We start from the raw sequence: 15740 nt of genomic DNA, 5'->3' as shown, positions 1-15740 counted from the left end.
CATTTCAAACCCATGAATTCAGAATGAGTGTGATATGCTCCAGTATATTTTTGCATAGCTTGCTACAACTTTGTTTGCAATAAAATGAGCTCTTTAGCCCTGCAGTTTGTTTAGCCAATAGCTGCTATGATGTACTTTTAAAAAAATGCCTGGGCTACACTACAGGGACGGGGTTCGAACTAAGATATGCAACTTCCGCTACACTGTTTGCATAGCTGAAGTTGAAGTATCTTAGTTCGAGTTACCTGGCCGTCCTAACGGCAGCGAGTCGACCGTGGCAGCTCCCCCGTTAACTCTGCTTACTCCTCCTGCCGAGGTGGAATACAGGTGTCAATTTGGGGATCGATCACTACCCGGCGAGCCGGTGGGTAGTGAGGACGTACCCTAAGTAAGGATAAACCAGATGCTTAGTATTCTGTACGTAATTTAGACTAGAGAAGTGATTACACAGATCTTTGTTTTTGTCGTTTCCAATCAGGATAAGAAATGCTGGATGTTTTCTCTTATTCTATACTATTTCCATGGTGTTGCATTTTGTTCCCAGACACCATGCCCCACTAATCTCTTAAATTTATAGAGTTTGTTTTTTGCTTAAATTTTAAATTAGTCTTTTTAACAGCTTCAGATCTCAAAGCACAGTTATGCAATTTCTTTTGAGTATCTTTAATCATTTGGTACTTGCTATTCCTTTGCATAGCGATTATATTTAAATTCTCATGTTGTGTTCCTGTATGTACTGAAGGAAAATGACAAAGCACCAAAATGTCAGTTGAAGCTGTTATTTAGTTAAGTCGGTAAGATCTGCATACTTTTGATCAGTGTTGAATGAAAAAGATACATTTTGATATAATCCAGGCACCTTAGACTGAAGCAACCAGAAAAGTATGTGTAAGACCTTAGGTGTAAAAAAAAGAAGTAAGTTTCCTGCTGCTGTGCAAGTAAAGAACTCTATAAGAATTTGTGTGTGCTTGTGTGTTTTTCACTGACTTCCTTTTGCAAAAGAGTTTTTTTAAATTACCTATCTATTTTAAGCATCTTCTTCTGGTAGTGATGCACCGGTGTATCTTGGCTAGTAAAGATTGATTCTTTGAGGTGACACAATTACTCTTTATCATCCCTTATGTTAAAAATGCAGGAGGTAATGATCCCAGCTAAAAAAAGCACATCATCAATTAAATCTTTGTCAGTGGTTCCCAAACTTGTTCCACCGCTTGTGCAGGGAAAGCCCCTGGCAGGCTGGGCCTGTTTGTTTGCTTGCCGCATCCGCAGGTTCGGCCGATCGCGGCTCCCAGAGGCCGCGGTTCGCTGCTCCAGGCCAATGGGAGCTGCTGGAAGCAGCGGCCAGTACGTCCCTCGGCCCGTGCTGCTTCCAGCAGCTCCCATTGGCCTGGAGCAGCGAACCGCGGCCACTGGGAGCCGCGATCAGCCGAACCTGCGGACGCGGCAGGTAAACAAACCGGCCAGACAGGGGCTTTCCCTGCACCAGCAGCGGAACAAGTTTGGGAACCACTGCTTTATGGAATTACTTTTTTAAAGAAAGAAATTAAGAAAATCCTAGGCATATTTCAAGGAAGGGCAAGCTTGTGTGTGTAAAAAAAAAAAAAAAAAAAAAAAGTGTGAAGACCCCAAAAATGAAAGTTAATATGGATGCAATTAAATCATACAGTGAAAGCATGGAATAAGATCCTTCACCCAGAGGGGGAAATGTGCATAAAGAAAACTTTTTTTCAGTCTACAGAATAACCGAACAAATGGAATGTAGCAGAAACCACTGTCTGAAATGTTGTCCTCATAGTCGATATCGTGTGACTGCTTAGCAAGTAGCACCAGAAAGGAGATGGAAATGACTAAATCTCTATGTAGCAATCTACTTGTGTTCACAGTAGAGAAACTCCTTGATTATGAAACCAGTGTATGGAATGAAATTACATGTAGAAAGAAGCCACATTCAAACTGAACAATTCTATCATTTAAAAAAAAATAATATAAACTATATATAATATAAAATATAATATATAATATAATATATATATATAATATATAATATATATATAATATATAATATAATATAATAATATAAAAATAAAACTTTGTTATTCGGTGCTAATTCACATAAATCTTTATTCAGTGTTAATTCAGCAATAGATTGACACTTGCATGACACCTTAAAATACCTATCACACATGGTGAACTTGTTTTTTTGGGGAGAGGGAGTGTATTTATAATCAATTTATTTCATTTTTTGAAAATTTGCCTCTAGGTTCAGCAGTTTAAGCAAGACCCCAGGCCATCCAAATGCCTTCATTCTGTTTTCAGTGCACATAGTGGAGATGAAGTCTTCTCCCATGAGGCATATGGCCATCTTCAGGTAAAAATAGCAAACAGTTCTCTTAAATGTGATTGCAGAATTGGGTGCCTTTATGTAATATTACTATTGAATCTAATGCTTTTTCATGATGGATGTTTCTTTATAGTTTGATAAAATTTACAGAATTTATAAATTGAGATGTCTGCTGTAACTTGTATTGAAAGGATCAAGCTGTTTTGAAATCTGACTTCAAGCTGTATATCTTGTGCAGAAGATATCAATGCAACTGTAAAAAAAAAAATTGTTTTGAGAAAGAAAGTGATTTTCAATAAATAACCCCAGCATAAAAAATAGTTTCTGCCCATACTGTATTATCAATAAATTGAGGGATTGCAATAATCTTATATTGGATACTGTATTTTTGTTAATGTTCCCAGCCACATTTTCCAGAAAGCTGAGAAGTTTTAATTAACAATTGTTTTATTTGTTTTTAATTTGTTATTCTCTATTGTCTGTGATGCTCTCTTCTAAGATTGGAAAATATAAATTCTACTTTTTTTTGTCCTTTTCCATTTGCCAGATATTGATTTGCCCTCCACTGTATAACCGTGATGTTTCCTATGTAACTGACACCAAATTCATTTCATTTGTGTTCGTTAGCATCCTTATTTATAAGAGAACACGCTGGCACAGCTCTAAGAACAGTGATGCTGCTTCTGAAACAGCAGAGCTAGAACCAAAGCACAAAATATTGTGTAGTTAATCAAGTGTGGTTGTTATACTGGGAATTATTTAATTTCTTGGTGCCAATATGGCCAAGTTATTCCCTTTATAAAATATACCCATTTCAGAGTCAGAAAGCTCTGTTAAAGACAGTTTCCTGCACATCGTTTCATGGATGGAGTGTTATGACCCAATCTGCTGCTGAATGAAACCTGCTGAACATGCACAGCATGGGGAAATTGCAGTGGCCTGATATTCTAAGCATCTCTTCCTCACAGCAGTGCTACTCCTTCTGGACTTGAGCTGATGCAGCTTCTCTAGCTGGTGGCTGTCATGAAAGCCACATACACAACAAAATGGGGATGTGGGATATAATCCTGACTAAGCTCAGTGTAATATTTTGTGATAAAATCCTTGTCAATTTGCAAGGGAACAATGCCATGGAAAAGAGCAGCCCTCCCTCGTACCTCCAGCAAGTCTCTTCCACAGTGTGGCACGTCAGCATCATGTAGTGGAAGTACAGGGGCTTCTGTAAGATTGAGGGGTGAAAAGATGGGAAGGGGCATGTTGCAAAATCACTACGGCCTCTTTGTCCTCATCCTCTTTCCCAGTCCATTGTGACTGTGTTCGGTTCCCTTTAAATTATGTTACAACATGGGAGCAATAGATTGTGATGGAACCTTAAAATGTAAAACATAAAATAAAATTGATAAAATATTCAAGCTACAAAGAATGTAGTTAATATGATCTGATATAAATCTTTATAACTTTTGGAAATATTTGGGAAGTGTAAGAGAGAGAGATCTACCAGTCTTTTTCTGAAATAGTTACGCTCTAGTTCTGCTATCCAGTTCTGTCACCCTAGTCAGTGGCCTGAAAACAATAGAATCTTAAAAGGTTTAGAATTTGGAGGATATTCTTCAGCATGTGTTAAAAAAATAATTCAAGGAAGGTCATGGTTTGGGTCCAGACTATTTCTGTAAATCCCACACACTGAAGTTAAGGCTTGTATTAATTTCTTAAAGCAAGTTACTGATGTCACTAATTTAGTCTCTGAAGCATCAAAATTATATGAATCCTATATTATACAAGAGTGGTATATCATGATATTGTTTTTGCTTCATTGATGTTTCTTCTGATATCCTGGTGTAATGGTACTCGTGTGAATGCTAAGGCAGTTGATAACAATCACTAATAGACTATTAGGTTAACAGAACAAAACAACTAATTTTTTCATAAATGTAATTTAATCATATGCTGAACAGTTGATTAAAATTAATACTTCTCTCCAGGTGGTTGCATTAATGCTTTGTTTGTTAGGACTTAAATGGTCTGTTTTCCAGATAGGCAGACTACTGTTTAAGTTTGCATCTTCTAGTGCTCCACTTTCCAATAACTTTGTTGTTTACATAAATTTGCAATGGCTTGTCACAGGTGACTGTGAAATAATTGCCTTTGGGTCAAAACAGTATTCCCAAGCAAAAATGTTTAAATATCATAGTTTTCAAGGAAAGCTTTAAAAACAAATGTTGTAGAAGCAGTTGTTTACAACAGTGCTTGCTGCAGTTCTCTTGATCAAGTGTTCCACATCAGTACACTTACATTACATGTGTAATACTACAATGGATGAAATTTCTTAAGAACCTAGCCACGTCATAGTAGAAAAGCCCCCTTTTCTCTGTCTAACATCACATTTTTGTTTTGAAATTCAACTGGTCTACTTTGACCCCATAAAAGTAAAGTATACTTTTTTTATCCTTTTCTTCACCTCAGATAAATGCTGTGTCACTGTTCCTGCTCTACCTGGTTGAGATGATATCTTCAGGACTGCAGATTATCTACAATACAGATGAGGTATTAACTGAATTCTGACATTAATTAGTTATGCATGTTGAAGTTTTCTGTTGGCTTTTACTTAGTTTATTAACCATAAAATTGAGTGAGTTTCTTCCTACAATTAGGTAATTTGTCATCTAGAGATGCATCAAAAAGCCACTTATTTTTTAATGATTGCCGTATTAAAGATAAGCTGAATATATAACCAATAGGTGGTAAAATGGCACAGCTACACAAGTGCATTTTAATATGATCTGATATAAATTTTAAAACTTTTAGAACTGAATGGGAACCATAAGAATGAGTGATCTACCAGTTTCTTCTGGGATAGTTATTTTATCCTCTTCTGTCTCCCTTTTCAGTGGCTTGAAAACAAGTTAATACCTGGATGTTCTCTTTTTTGCATCACTTTTTGCCCCATTCCCTAACAGATCTTCAAGTTACATGCATTAAAAAAAAATCAAATTTTTGTATACCACAAGTGAAGCATCAGTTATTACAGTGAAATTTTTTCCTACTTTGGAAATGGGTCAAATAAGAATGTTAGAAACAGCAGCTCTAATGCACGAAAAATAAAAAAAAATAAAAAATTCAAAAACCAGGAAATGTAGAGAAGTTTTGTAATATGTTTAAAGAAAAAAGGATATCATAGTAGGGCAACATCCCTTCCACGTGGCCTTCCTTGCCTGTAAATTGGGAGATTTTGCACAGTATGACATGGCTGAGTGGAGCCTGTAAACAAGAGGTAAAAGTGTTCAATAAGCTTTGATAAGAACATGTCAGGGATAAGATTGTCAATTTTGGTTGGACGTATTCCTGGAGGTTTCATCACATGCCTTAATCTGTAATTAAAGATTAATCTTTAATTCCTGGGGACTCCAGGACAATCCTGGAGGCTTTGCAACCCTAGCCAGGGATGACCTCACAAACTGTATAACAGAGGTTTAGTGGGAGACAGTGGGAATCACTCACTCGGATACATGAAGATGGAACTTATTTCAAGTTAATGATAATATACATGTGGGTGAATTATATTCAGTATTTTTAGTAGAAGTTTTAAACCATTTTATTTAAATAAAAGTAATATAGTTACATCAGACAAGTGTGTTAGTTTTTGAGCTTGAAAGGGACACAAATAGATCACAAGCTGTTATAGTTTTAGTCTGAGCACAAAGTGCTCTTCCCCAGAGCTTAAGTTTTATTTCATGACTCTCACTTATTTCACACTGTTCTCAAATTAAGTCTTTAATCAGTCACTTCTCTTGAGTTACAGCACATTCTTTCCAGAATTGCTGATATAAATCAGCTTGGAGGTGTTTCTGGCTTCCTTCAAATGGATGTGTTAGTATGTGCTTCGTACAATTATATAATGTCTTTAATCAAACACAGAAGACCCAACTTAGAACTTTAGGAGTATAGTGAGTTGTACTCGTATTAACATGAACCAGAATTGGCTGCTAATAGGTGTCCAGTTGTAAACATCACCCTAAACCAAACTTTAAGCAGTACACCATATTCATGTATATAAAATTTCAGGCAGTTAATTGTTGTTTGGCCTGTTGGCCATGATGCTGTGTTTAGTTAGAAAATATTTGCCACACTTATGCAGTCAAAATGTGTAATTTAAAATCTAAATATTTTATTTTTAAACTTCCTCTGGTGTATTAGAAAGTTGACACCAGATAACCTTGGTATTTTGGGCGGAATAGGACGGGAGAGAATGTACACGATCATCTAGGAATCCTACCTCTTCTTTGTGCTCACTGCTACTTAACCACATCCCAGTGAAATGGTTATAAGTAGTAGTTGTTGAACAGTTTGTGTGTTTACACGGGAAGACAAAATCTTGTCTAAAACTGTGTATTTATTTAGCCTGACATATTACATTGCTTTCCTTGTGTTATCACCTAATAAAGGTTTGCCTTTATTTATGCAATCTCAAGGACAAGTGATAGTGTAGAAGAGATTGGTTCCCTGTACATGAGACATTCCCATTCTTAAGGTTGGAATGTGGAGTCCACTGTTGTCTGAGTCCATTAATCAGCATTTACTTAGTGCATATCAACTGAGCACTATTAGTCTGTTTTGTGAGAAAATACAGTTGAAAGGCCTTTTTCTTTCCTCATCATTGTCATAAAGTGGGGAGTAAGCAAAAAAAAGGAAGAACTTTATTTTTCTTATTTATTTTGTAGTGCCCAAAACAGGGCTTTTTTCTCCTTTAATTTCTGATTATAAATGCGTGTTTTTCAGCTGTTTTATATTAAATTTCTTCAATGTTACAAAAACAAAAAGTGCATTTTTCTAAGTATTTTCCTATTTTTCAAGAATGTTCGCTTCTCCTCACTGGTTACCACCTGTTAATTGTGTACTTTTTAACTTTTCTTTGCTTATGGCTGATGTATGGGCTGCTAAAATCTGCCACTGTCATCTCATATTCCAGGAATGAGCAGGTCAGATCTCTGAAAGGGAAGGTGTCCATGTTAAGTGTGGGCATTGTTTTTTTAGTTTTTACACAGCACTTACATTCTGGGTAGTTTTTCCTCTCTGCAACCCAAATTAGAAAGGTCTGGGACAACATTTGTATATGATGCCTCCATAGAGCAAGTATTTGACAGTATTTGTTTGTTGCATTTTTAGGTTTACTTTTATATCTTCTGGTATCATTTTATAATTGGTTAACACTTTTGCGAATTTCTAATTTGCTTCATGATTTAACGTAAGTGTACCATGGAAATCAGGTTTCCTTGGCACAAGAATTAGGTTCTTTGTGCTGCAGACTACATTAAATGCTAAAATCATATATGCAATTGAGTTGCTTGATTACTAAAGTTTTACTAATTATGTTAATATCTTGTTTTTGACCCATATGTCAAAAAGCTAATTTACACCAGTCAGGGATGTGGCCTATACATTTTTTCCATTGCAATTCAGTTTAGCAGAATGGAGGGTCTCCACTGAGACAGAACATTCTGTCTAACTCCCTGCCTTTTCCTTTTTCCTCTTTCTCTGTGAATCTGTGATTGTCAGGCTTTGCCAGCTGAACTGTCTCCTCACCAAGGACTACAAGCCATTTTGGTGTTCATGGTCTCATTAGACTACTAACTTTCAGCTCACTGGAATCAGCTTAAGCACACTCTGTTCTGCAGGTGGCCTTGCCATGCCTGACTGATAGTTGATATGTCTGTTTCAGCAAGATATTGCTTGACACTGGAAGGAAAATACAGCAGCAGTAAACAGGCTTTGCTAAATGGTGCCATCCTGGACTTGCTATGCGTCCTCTGTGCTACTGATCTTTCTTCTACAATGGCTAATTCTTCAAGCTTCACCACAGCACTGGTGGCAACCCCACACATCTTTTTCATGTCAAGATTCCATACTCTTCATTCTTCAGTTTCACTCAAAGACCTACGTTTCAACTCTTTGAGGCTTCCAGCAGTATTCAGTGTCCTGTGAATATGTTATAGGAACAGAGCCTGACGTTTTAGCCATGAATCTCTAGATTCATGAGACCCACCCACAGCCAGACTAAGATTGGCTTATCTGGCTGGGGTCTATATGATATTATAAACACAGTTATCCCCCTCTGCAGTTGCCATGGGATGAAGAATGGTTCCTTGTCACTATTGAAGTAGCCTTCCTGCTTGTGAATCTCTACACACAGGATGATGAAGTTGGGTGCTTTGTCAGTCAAAGTGCTGCATTTTTCCATGATAAAGTACTTATCAGGACACTGCTACAATTCAGTCTCAATATATGCTTATCTCACCACCTGAATCAGATTAGTTTACATCTTTTTGCTATTTTACAATGGTTTGGCACTATTATTTGGATTTCAGAAGGGCATTTGGATGGCAATTACAGAATGCTATCAATATCTGAGAGAGACTTTTCTGTATCCATCTTCTTCATTGGATCTAGGGCAGTGTCATGGATAGAAACAATCTGCAGTCATGAAATTACCTTTGATTCCATTACCAAGTTCTATATGACTGATATGCATATATTAGCAAATAATGCATGGTTGAAGACCTCTAGGCTGCCATTCGTAACTTAAAGAACAAGGTGTGCTTGTGGCACCTTAGAGACTAACAAATTCATATGGGCTTTAGCCCACGAAAGCTTATGCTCAAATAAATTTGTTAGTCTCTAAAGTGCCACAAGTACTCCTCGTTCTTTCTGCTGACACAGACTAACACAGCTACCACTCTGAAATTTGTAACTTACTTTTCCTTTCTTCTTTTTCTTCTTTTTCTTTTTCTCTTTTTTCCTTTGTCTTCTACTGTTACTCCTAGCTAATTCTCAATAGCTTGCGTTGGTGAATTGGGTAATGTATTAAAGTGCGACTTTTTTCTAACCTATAAATTAACTTTCAAATAGAATACATAATCCTGCAGAGTGGAGTAATGTGAATGGTCAATAATAACATTTCAGTTCATATCTTAAGAGCCTGGGATCATTTTCTTGATTGTACTTTTATCTCCAACCTTCCTGGTGGTAGTGTAAAAGAGCTGTCTCTGACATTACTACATGACCTGACAGAAATTATTGGCGGATATTTTTATGCTATGAGAAGATGAATTTAGTGGTAAGGTACAAAATTGTCCCATTACAAGCAGGTATATAAAATGCAGCTTTAAATTCCTTTCCCTAATTAACTTAAATGCAGCTTAACAGTTTCCACTATTAGATAATGTATTTTGTAGGATACTGCATTTTTAAAGGGGGGGAAACCTTAATTCCTTATTCACTTGTGAAATGTTTCCCTGTTTTTTCTTCTTATATTTATGCCTCAACCAAAATTTCTTTTTTGTTTAAATATTACTCTGCTATTAAATATCTAATAGTTTTCTTTCACCTAAAGCCAAGAGAACCTTTATCACAATACAGGACACATTTTTCTGAAAGTCAAGCCTCCATTGGGCCCATTTTTGTGGGTTTCATTTCTTTCTCATTTAGAAAGTTAATTTGTGTAGCATGTGTATTGTACATTGAGTGCAGTGAAGTAATTCATCACTGCTATTTTTCCCCCTCAGAGATGAATGCGTTAGCTCTGTTAGCAGATGGAAGGGCTGAAAAGTTTAACAATTTTAGATACAGGTTTAATGGGTTTTGTTTCCTTGTGATTAATAGTAAGGTTAGTCAAACTCACATAAAACAGAGGTTGTGATCATTTTCTATTTGTTGCATTTTTATCACAAAACATGTAGTAGAACACAGTAACTTCCAAAATATTTAAAGTTCCAAGTAAGCATGGAAAGCAAGCCAGCAAAAAAAATCTAAAAAACCTAATGGTGCATGTTGCAATATTTCTGATCAAACTAATTATTTGGTTAAACAACTTAAAAATGAGGCCAAAGCATTTAATAAAATGCTCAAGTGGTTCTGAATTAAATAGCTAAATAAATTAAATTTTCCTCTCCATATTCCTCTTGATCATTTTCTTTCATGTTAAAAAAGCACCAAGAAGATTTCTGGGATTCCTTTTAACCTTGTCCTGAAAGTAGGATTGCAGGGTCTATGTTTCCTTCTTGGATGAGGCTTGATAAGGTTTAAAGTTGTTTAAATTTTAGTATTCTCTCTGCTTGTTCTTGCCGAGGACTGCATGCTACAGGTTTTGCTGTCATCTTTCATTTCTCGGAGAATGGTACTGAAACAGGGCTGCTATGGTTAAAGGTGCTGACAAATGCCCGATGTTCACCAAGCTGTCATCTTAGGAGATGTTTGTTGTACGCAAGTCTCTTTGCAAGGTGAAAATAATTGTTCACAAGACTTATTGTCAATAGTAGCTAAAAATGACACTGAGTTTGAGCAATGCCAATTGCAAAAATAATTATATTAGTCCTTCTATCTTGGAATCCTTAGCAAAGAAATCAGCATGTAATTGTTTGGTAGCTAGTTTTCATGCAAATGAATGAAATTGATCACAGTAGCTGCATAAAAAGCTGAAATAACAGCGGTGTTATTTTTCACTCATCCATGCTACATGCATATCCTTTACAATTGCTTGTTCTATACATGATTGATTTTTGAATATGTAAGGTTACCACGAACAATTCCTAATTTTTGTATGAGCCTTTTGGCACTGACTTTGTTAGATCAACACATCTGAGATGAGGAATTGCTCCATGACCATGTGGGTTGACAGCAATCTCTTTTTTCTGTGTGGCTGCTTGCTTTTCCTTAGTATTCTAAACACAAGGGTGCAGAATGTTCATAGGCTCTTGTAATCTTTACATCTTTCACCATTCTTTCACAACCATAATGGACAGCCGCATATAACTATGATTAATGACCTTATATGTTTATTCAGTGCTGACAAAGTACACTGCTTCTTCATGGAAGGTGCTTCTTGATGAGTGTATCTATGTCACCACATTGTAGGCTTCCATAGCTGGGGAAGGGAAGGCTTTCAGCCTAAGTAATCTGCATGTTACTGTCAAACTGAAAAGGGCATTTTACTTTAAAATTAAGCTTAAATTATTAGTCTGCCCTGACTATTCTGATTTTTTTTTATGGCACCACTAATTCTTCTCAAATGCTTGCAGACAGAATCTATCCTGAATCACAGTGTGGCTTCAGATATGAAAGGTCTACTATTGACATGATCTTCTCACTGAGACCACTACAAGAGAAGTGCAGAGAACAAAAAAGCCCCTCTACATAGCCTTTATCGATCTCAGAAAGGCTTTTGACTTTGTCAGTAGAAGTGAACTATTCGAGCTTCTAGAAAAGATTGGATGCCCCCCAGGCTCTTACGCATGATTCAATCCTTTCACGAAAACATGTATGGCACAGTCCAATACAACGGCACAATGTCTGAGGCTTTCCAGCTTCGTAGCAGAGTTAACAAGGCTGTATTCTTGCTCCAACCGTGTTTGGGATCTTCTTCTCTCTGCTACTGAAACAAGCTTTTGATTCCTCAACTGGGGGAATCTACTTTCACACAAGCTCTGATGGAAAGCTGTTCAATCTTTCAAGACTCGGGAGGTCCTTATCCAACACCGCCTCTTTGATGATGCAGCTGTGACAATCCAAAATGAAGCTCATCGTCAAAGCCTGGTGGACAGTTTTTCCAAAGCCTGCCAAGACTTCAGGCTTACTAAAAGCCAAAAAAGGCTAACATAATGTGCCCAGGAATTGAGGAAGCACCCTCCATCAAGATCAACAGCTATGAACTTGAAGTGGTGAATGAGTTCACACACCTGGAATCCACTATCGCAGTCAACCTTTCACTTGAAACAGAACTCAGCAGCCGCATTGGAAAAGGGACAACAATAATGTCTAGACTGAACAAGGGTATGGCAAAACAATAAACTGACAAAACATACAAAATCTGTGTGTATTGTACATGTGTTATCGGCACGCTTTTGTATGGGAGCAAGACATGGACCTACGCTCTCATCAGGAAAAGAGGCTCAACAGCTTTCCTAAGAGTTGCCTTCATTGAATCTTTGGAATCTCCTGGAGGGACAGAGTCACCAACACCAAGGTGCTCAAATGGGCCAGCATGCAAACACACCTCAGAGACGCCTCCGCTCTCTTGGGCATGTGTGCCAAATGAATGATGGGCGCATCCCAAAGGACCCCCTCTACAGTGAATTGGCATCTAGAAAAAGAAGCATAGGATGCCCAGAATTGTTTCAAGGATGTGTGCAAGTGAGACCTCAAAGAAATGGACGTGGATGTGGACAAATGGGACGCTCACACTCAAGACTTCAGCCTTTGGAAACAAGAGCTTAACAAAAGTCTCTGGAGTTACGAGATGAAGCAGTCCAGCTTAGCAGAGGAGAAAAAAGCTTGCAGAAGGCAAAGCCCAAAGGGTCAAATTATCACCTTTTAAATGTGACAGATGCAGCTTGTCTCTCTCAAGTGGGTCTCTTCAGCCACGTTCGCCGCTGCCATAAAACCAACTGAGTAGATTCTTTACCTTTCAGGAACACATACCCATTGTCTCTCAAGACTGAAAGATGCCTACTTCTCCCTGATCATGCATGTGGAATGGTTACTATATGTCATATTATAGTGAACCTGGTATTTTGCAGTAGTCCACTTGGAGATGAATGGTGGTGGCAAAGCTGTTCTTCAGAGCTAATTTTTGCATTGTAAATACATCCACAGCTGCTACTATAAGCTAATGTTCATGAAGAACGTTAAACCACTGCTAGAAACTAGGTCTAATATAAATGAATATTCTCTGCAAAAACTGCTAATCCTTTCACCTTGAGTTGTCAAAAGCTGTTATCAATAAAGTGGAGTGCCCCAGTTTTGCTGCAACTCTTCAGTTGTACAAACTCTGAGACGGCCCACCTCTCCAGTTTCTTCTTCCTCCTGCTTCCTGCAGTTTCTCCTGTAACCCATCTCTGCCTCCTTCCTTTCCATGGTGCTGCAACTCTTTCCCTAAAATTACCCCACTGCTCTAGCTATAACAATCCAAGCCCTCCTGATTGCTGTTACTAATTTGATTTCCTCTGAGTACTAAAAATGACAAAAACATCAGTGGTGAAGAGGGTCTGATCAATGCCAGGCCATTTCTCAAATTTATATACTTAGTCTCTCAAATTGGATGTTTTTTGCGTGCTATTTTGTTGTTTTTTAGTTAAGGGAAAAATGGGGGAGGGAGGAATGATTGGAAATAGGAGTTGATAACTTTTTCAGTGATGAGTGGTAGTGTAGACTCACCAATGAGAGAACCTTACTCTCTTTCCCTGGGCAACTTAGCTCAAGGAACCAACAGAGAGAAATGACCCAGCAGATCAGAATCCCCTAGGATTCTGGTTCCTGAATCATTTGGGGTTTCATAAATCATGAAAAAGATGAAGGATTGACTAGATAGTGTGACAAAGTTCCTCCTCTACCTTGGTGGGTCTTGCGCTTATTGGTGGATTTGCTCGCCTTGGAGCTTCATGGCAGCCCTCAGTTTTGCCATTTTCGTGAACCCACAGTCCAGGTCAACTCCTCCTGTGTCTGACCAGGAGTTGGGAGGTTTGGGGGGGAACCTGGGCCCGCCCTCTACTCCGGGTTCCATCCCAGGGCCCTGTGGAATGCAGCTGTCTAGAGTGCCTCCTGGAACAGCTCCACATCGGCCAGGAGCGCCTGGGCAGACATGGGCGCAGGGACTAAATTTGGAGTGACTTGATCAAGTCATTCCCTTTAGTCCTGCAGTCAGTCCTATTGAACTGTCTTATGGTGAGCAGGCAGGCAATATGGATTTCTAGCAGTCCTACTGCATCATCTTCTGCCGAGCAGCCATGAGATGTGGATGGCATGCAGTCCTTCTGCACCGTCTGCTGCCAGCCAAAGATGTAAAAGATAGATGGAGTGGATCAAAACAAGAAATAGACCAGATTTGTTTTGTACTCATTTACTACCCTCCCTCCCCAATCTAGGGGACTCATTCCTCTAGGTCACACTGCAGTCACTCACAGAGAAGGTGCAGTGAGGTAAATCTAGCCATGTATCAATCAGACGCCAGACTAACCTCCTTGTTCCAATAAGAACAATAACTTAGGTGCACCATTTCTTATTGGAACCCTCCGTGAAGTCCTGCCTGAAATACTCCTTGATGTAAAGCCACCCCCTTTGTTGATTTTAACTCCCTGAAGCCAACCCTGTAAGCCATGTCATCAGTCGCCCCTCCCTCCATCAGAGCAACGGCAGACAATTGTTCCATGCCTTTTTTCTGTGCGGACACCATACCAAGGCAAGCATGGAGGTCGCTCAGCTCACTTTGGCAATTAGGAGCACATTAAACACCACACGCATTATCCAGCAGTATATGCAGCACCGGAACCTGGCAGAGCGATACCGGGCGAGGAGGTGACATCGGCGTGGTCACATGAGTGATCAGGACATGGACACAGATTTCTCTGAAAGCATGGGCCCTGCCAATGCATGCATCATGGTGCTAATGGGGCAGGTTCATGCTGTGGAACGCCGATTCTGGGCTCAGGAAACAAGCACAGACTGGTGGGACCGCATAGTGTTGCAGGTCTGGGACGATTCCCAGTGGCTGCAAAACTTTTGCATGCGTAAGGGCACTTTCATGGAACTTTGTGACTTGCTTTCCCCTGCCCTGAAGCACATGAATACCAAGATGAGAGCAGCCCTCACAGTTGAGAAGCGAGCGGCGATAGCCCTGTGGAAGCTTGCAACGCCAGACAGCTATCGGTCAGCTGGGAATCAATTTGGAGTGGACAAATCTACTGTTGGGGCTGCTGTGATGCAAGTAGCTCACGCAATCAAAGATCTGCTGATATCAAGGGTAGTGACCCTGGGAAATGTGCAGGTCACAGTGGATGGCTTTGCTGCAATGGGATTCTCTAACTGTGGTGGGGCCATAGACGGAACCCATATCCCTATCTTGGCACCGGAGCACCAAGCCGGCGAGTACATAAACAGCAAGGGGTACTTTTCAATAGTGCTGCAAGCTCTAGTGGATCACAAGGGACATTTCACCAACATCAACGTGGGATGGCCGGGAAAGGTACATGACGCTCGCATCTTCAGGAACTCTAGTCTGTTTCAAAAGCTGCAGGAAGGGACTTTATTCCCAGACCAGAAAATAACTGTTGGGGATGTTGAAATGCCTATATGTATCCTTGGGGACCCAGCCTACCCCTTAATGCCATGGCTCATGAAGCCGTACACAGGCAGCCTGGACAGTAGTCAGGAGCTGTTCAACTACAGGCTGAGCAAGTGCAGAATGGTGGTAGAATGTGCATTTGGACGTTTAAAGGCGCGCTGGCGCAGTTTACTGACTCGCTTAGACCTCAGCGAAACTAATATTCCCACTGTTATTACTGCTTGCTGTGTGCTCCACAATCTCTGTGAGAGTAAGGGGGAGACGTTTATGGCGGGGTGGGAGGTTGAGGCA

The 15740-nt window shown here is 39.3% G+C and overlaps 1 protein-coding gene across 6 annotated transcripts in view; it reads left to right on the top strand.

Annotated features, from left to right (window-relative positions):
- The window catches only part of PHKB (phosphorylase kinase regulatory subunit beta), a 209795-nt gene that overhangs the window by 60835 nt on the left and 133220 nt on the right, over positions 1-15740 (top strand). For 5 of the 6 annotated variants that reach the window (XM_073307739.1, XM_073307737.1, XM_073307738.1 and 2 more), the window contains 2 exons: positions 2261-2368; positions 4805-4885. In XM_073307739.1, coding sequence (XP_073163840.1) covers positions 2261-2368; positions 4805-4885 — 189 coding nt within the window. Of the gene's footprint in view, positions 1-2260; positions 2369-4804; positions 4886-15740 lie in introns of those variants that run through there. The other variant, XM_073307741.1, reaches the window with a different exon arrangement.

This window comes from Lepidochelys kempii, chromosome 12, assembly GCF_965140265.1.
Source record: "Lepidochelys kempii isolate rLepKem1 chromosome 12, rLepKem1.hap2, whole genome shotgun sequence".
NCBI lineage: Eukaryota > Metazoa > Chordata > Testudines > Cheloniidae > Lepidochelys > Lepidochelys kempii.
Note: the sequence above shows the minus strand (reverse complement) of the source record. Positions and strands in the feature narration are given on the sequence as shown.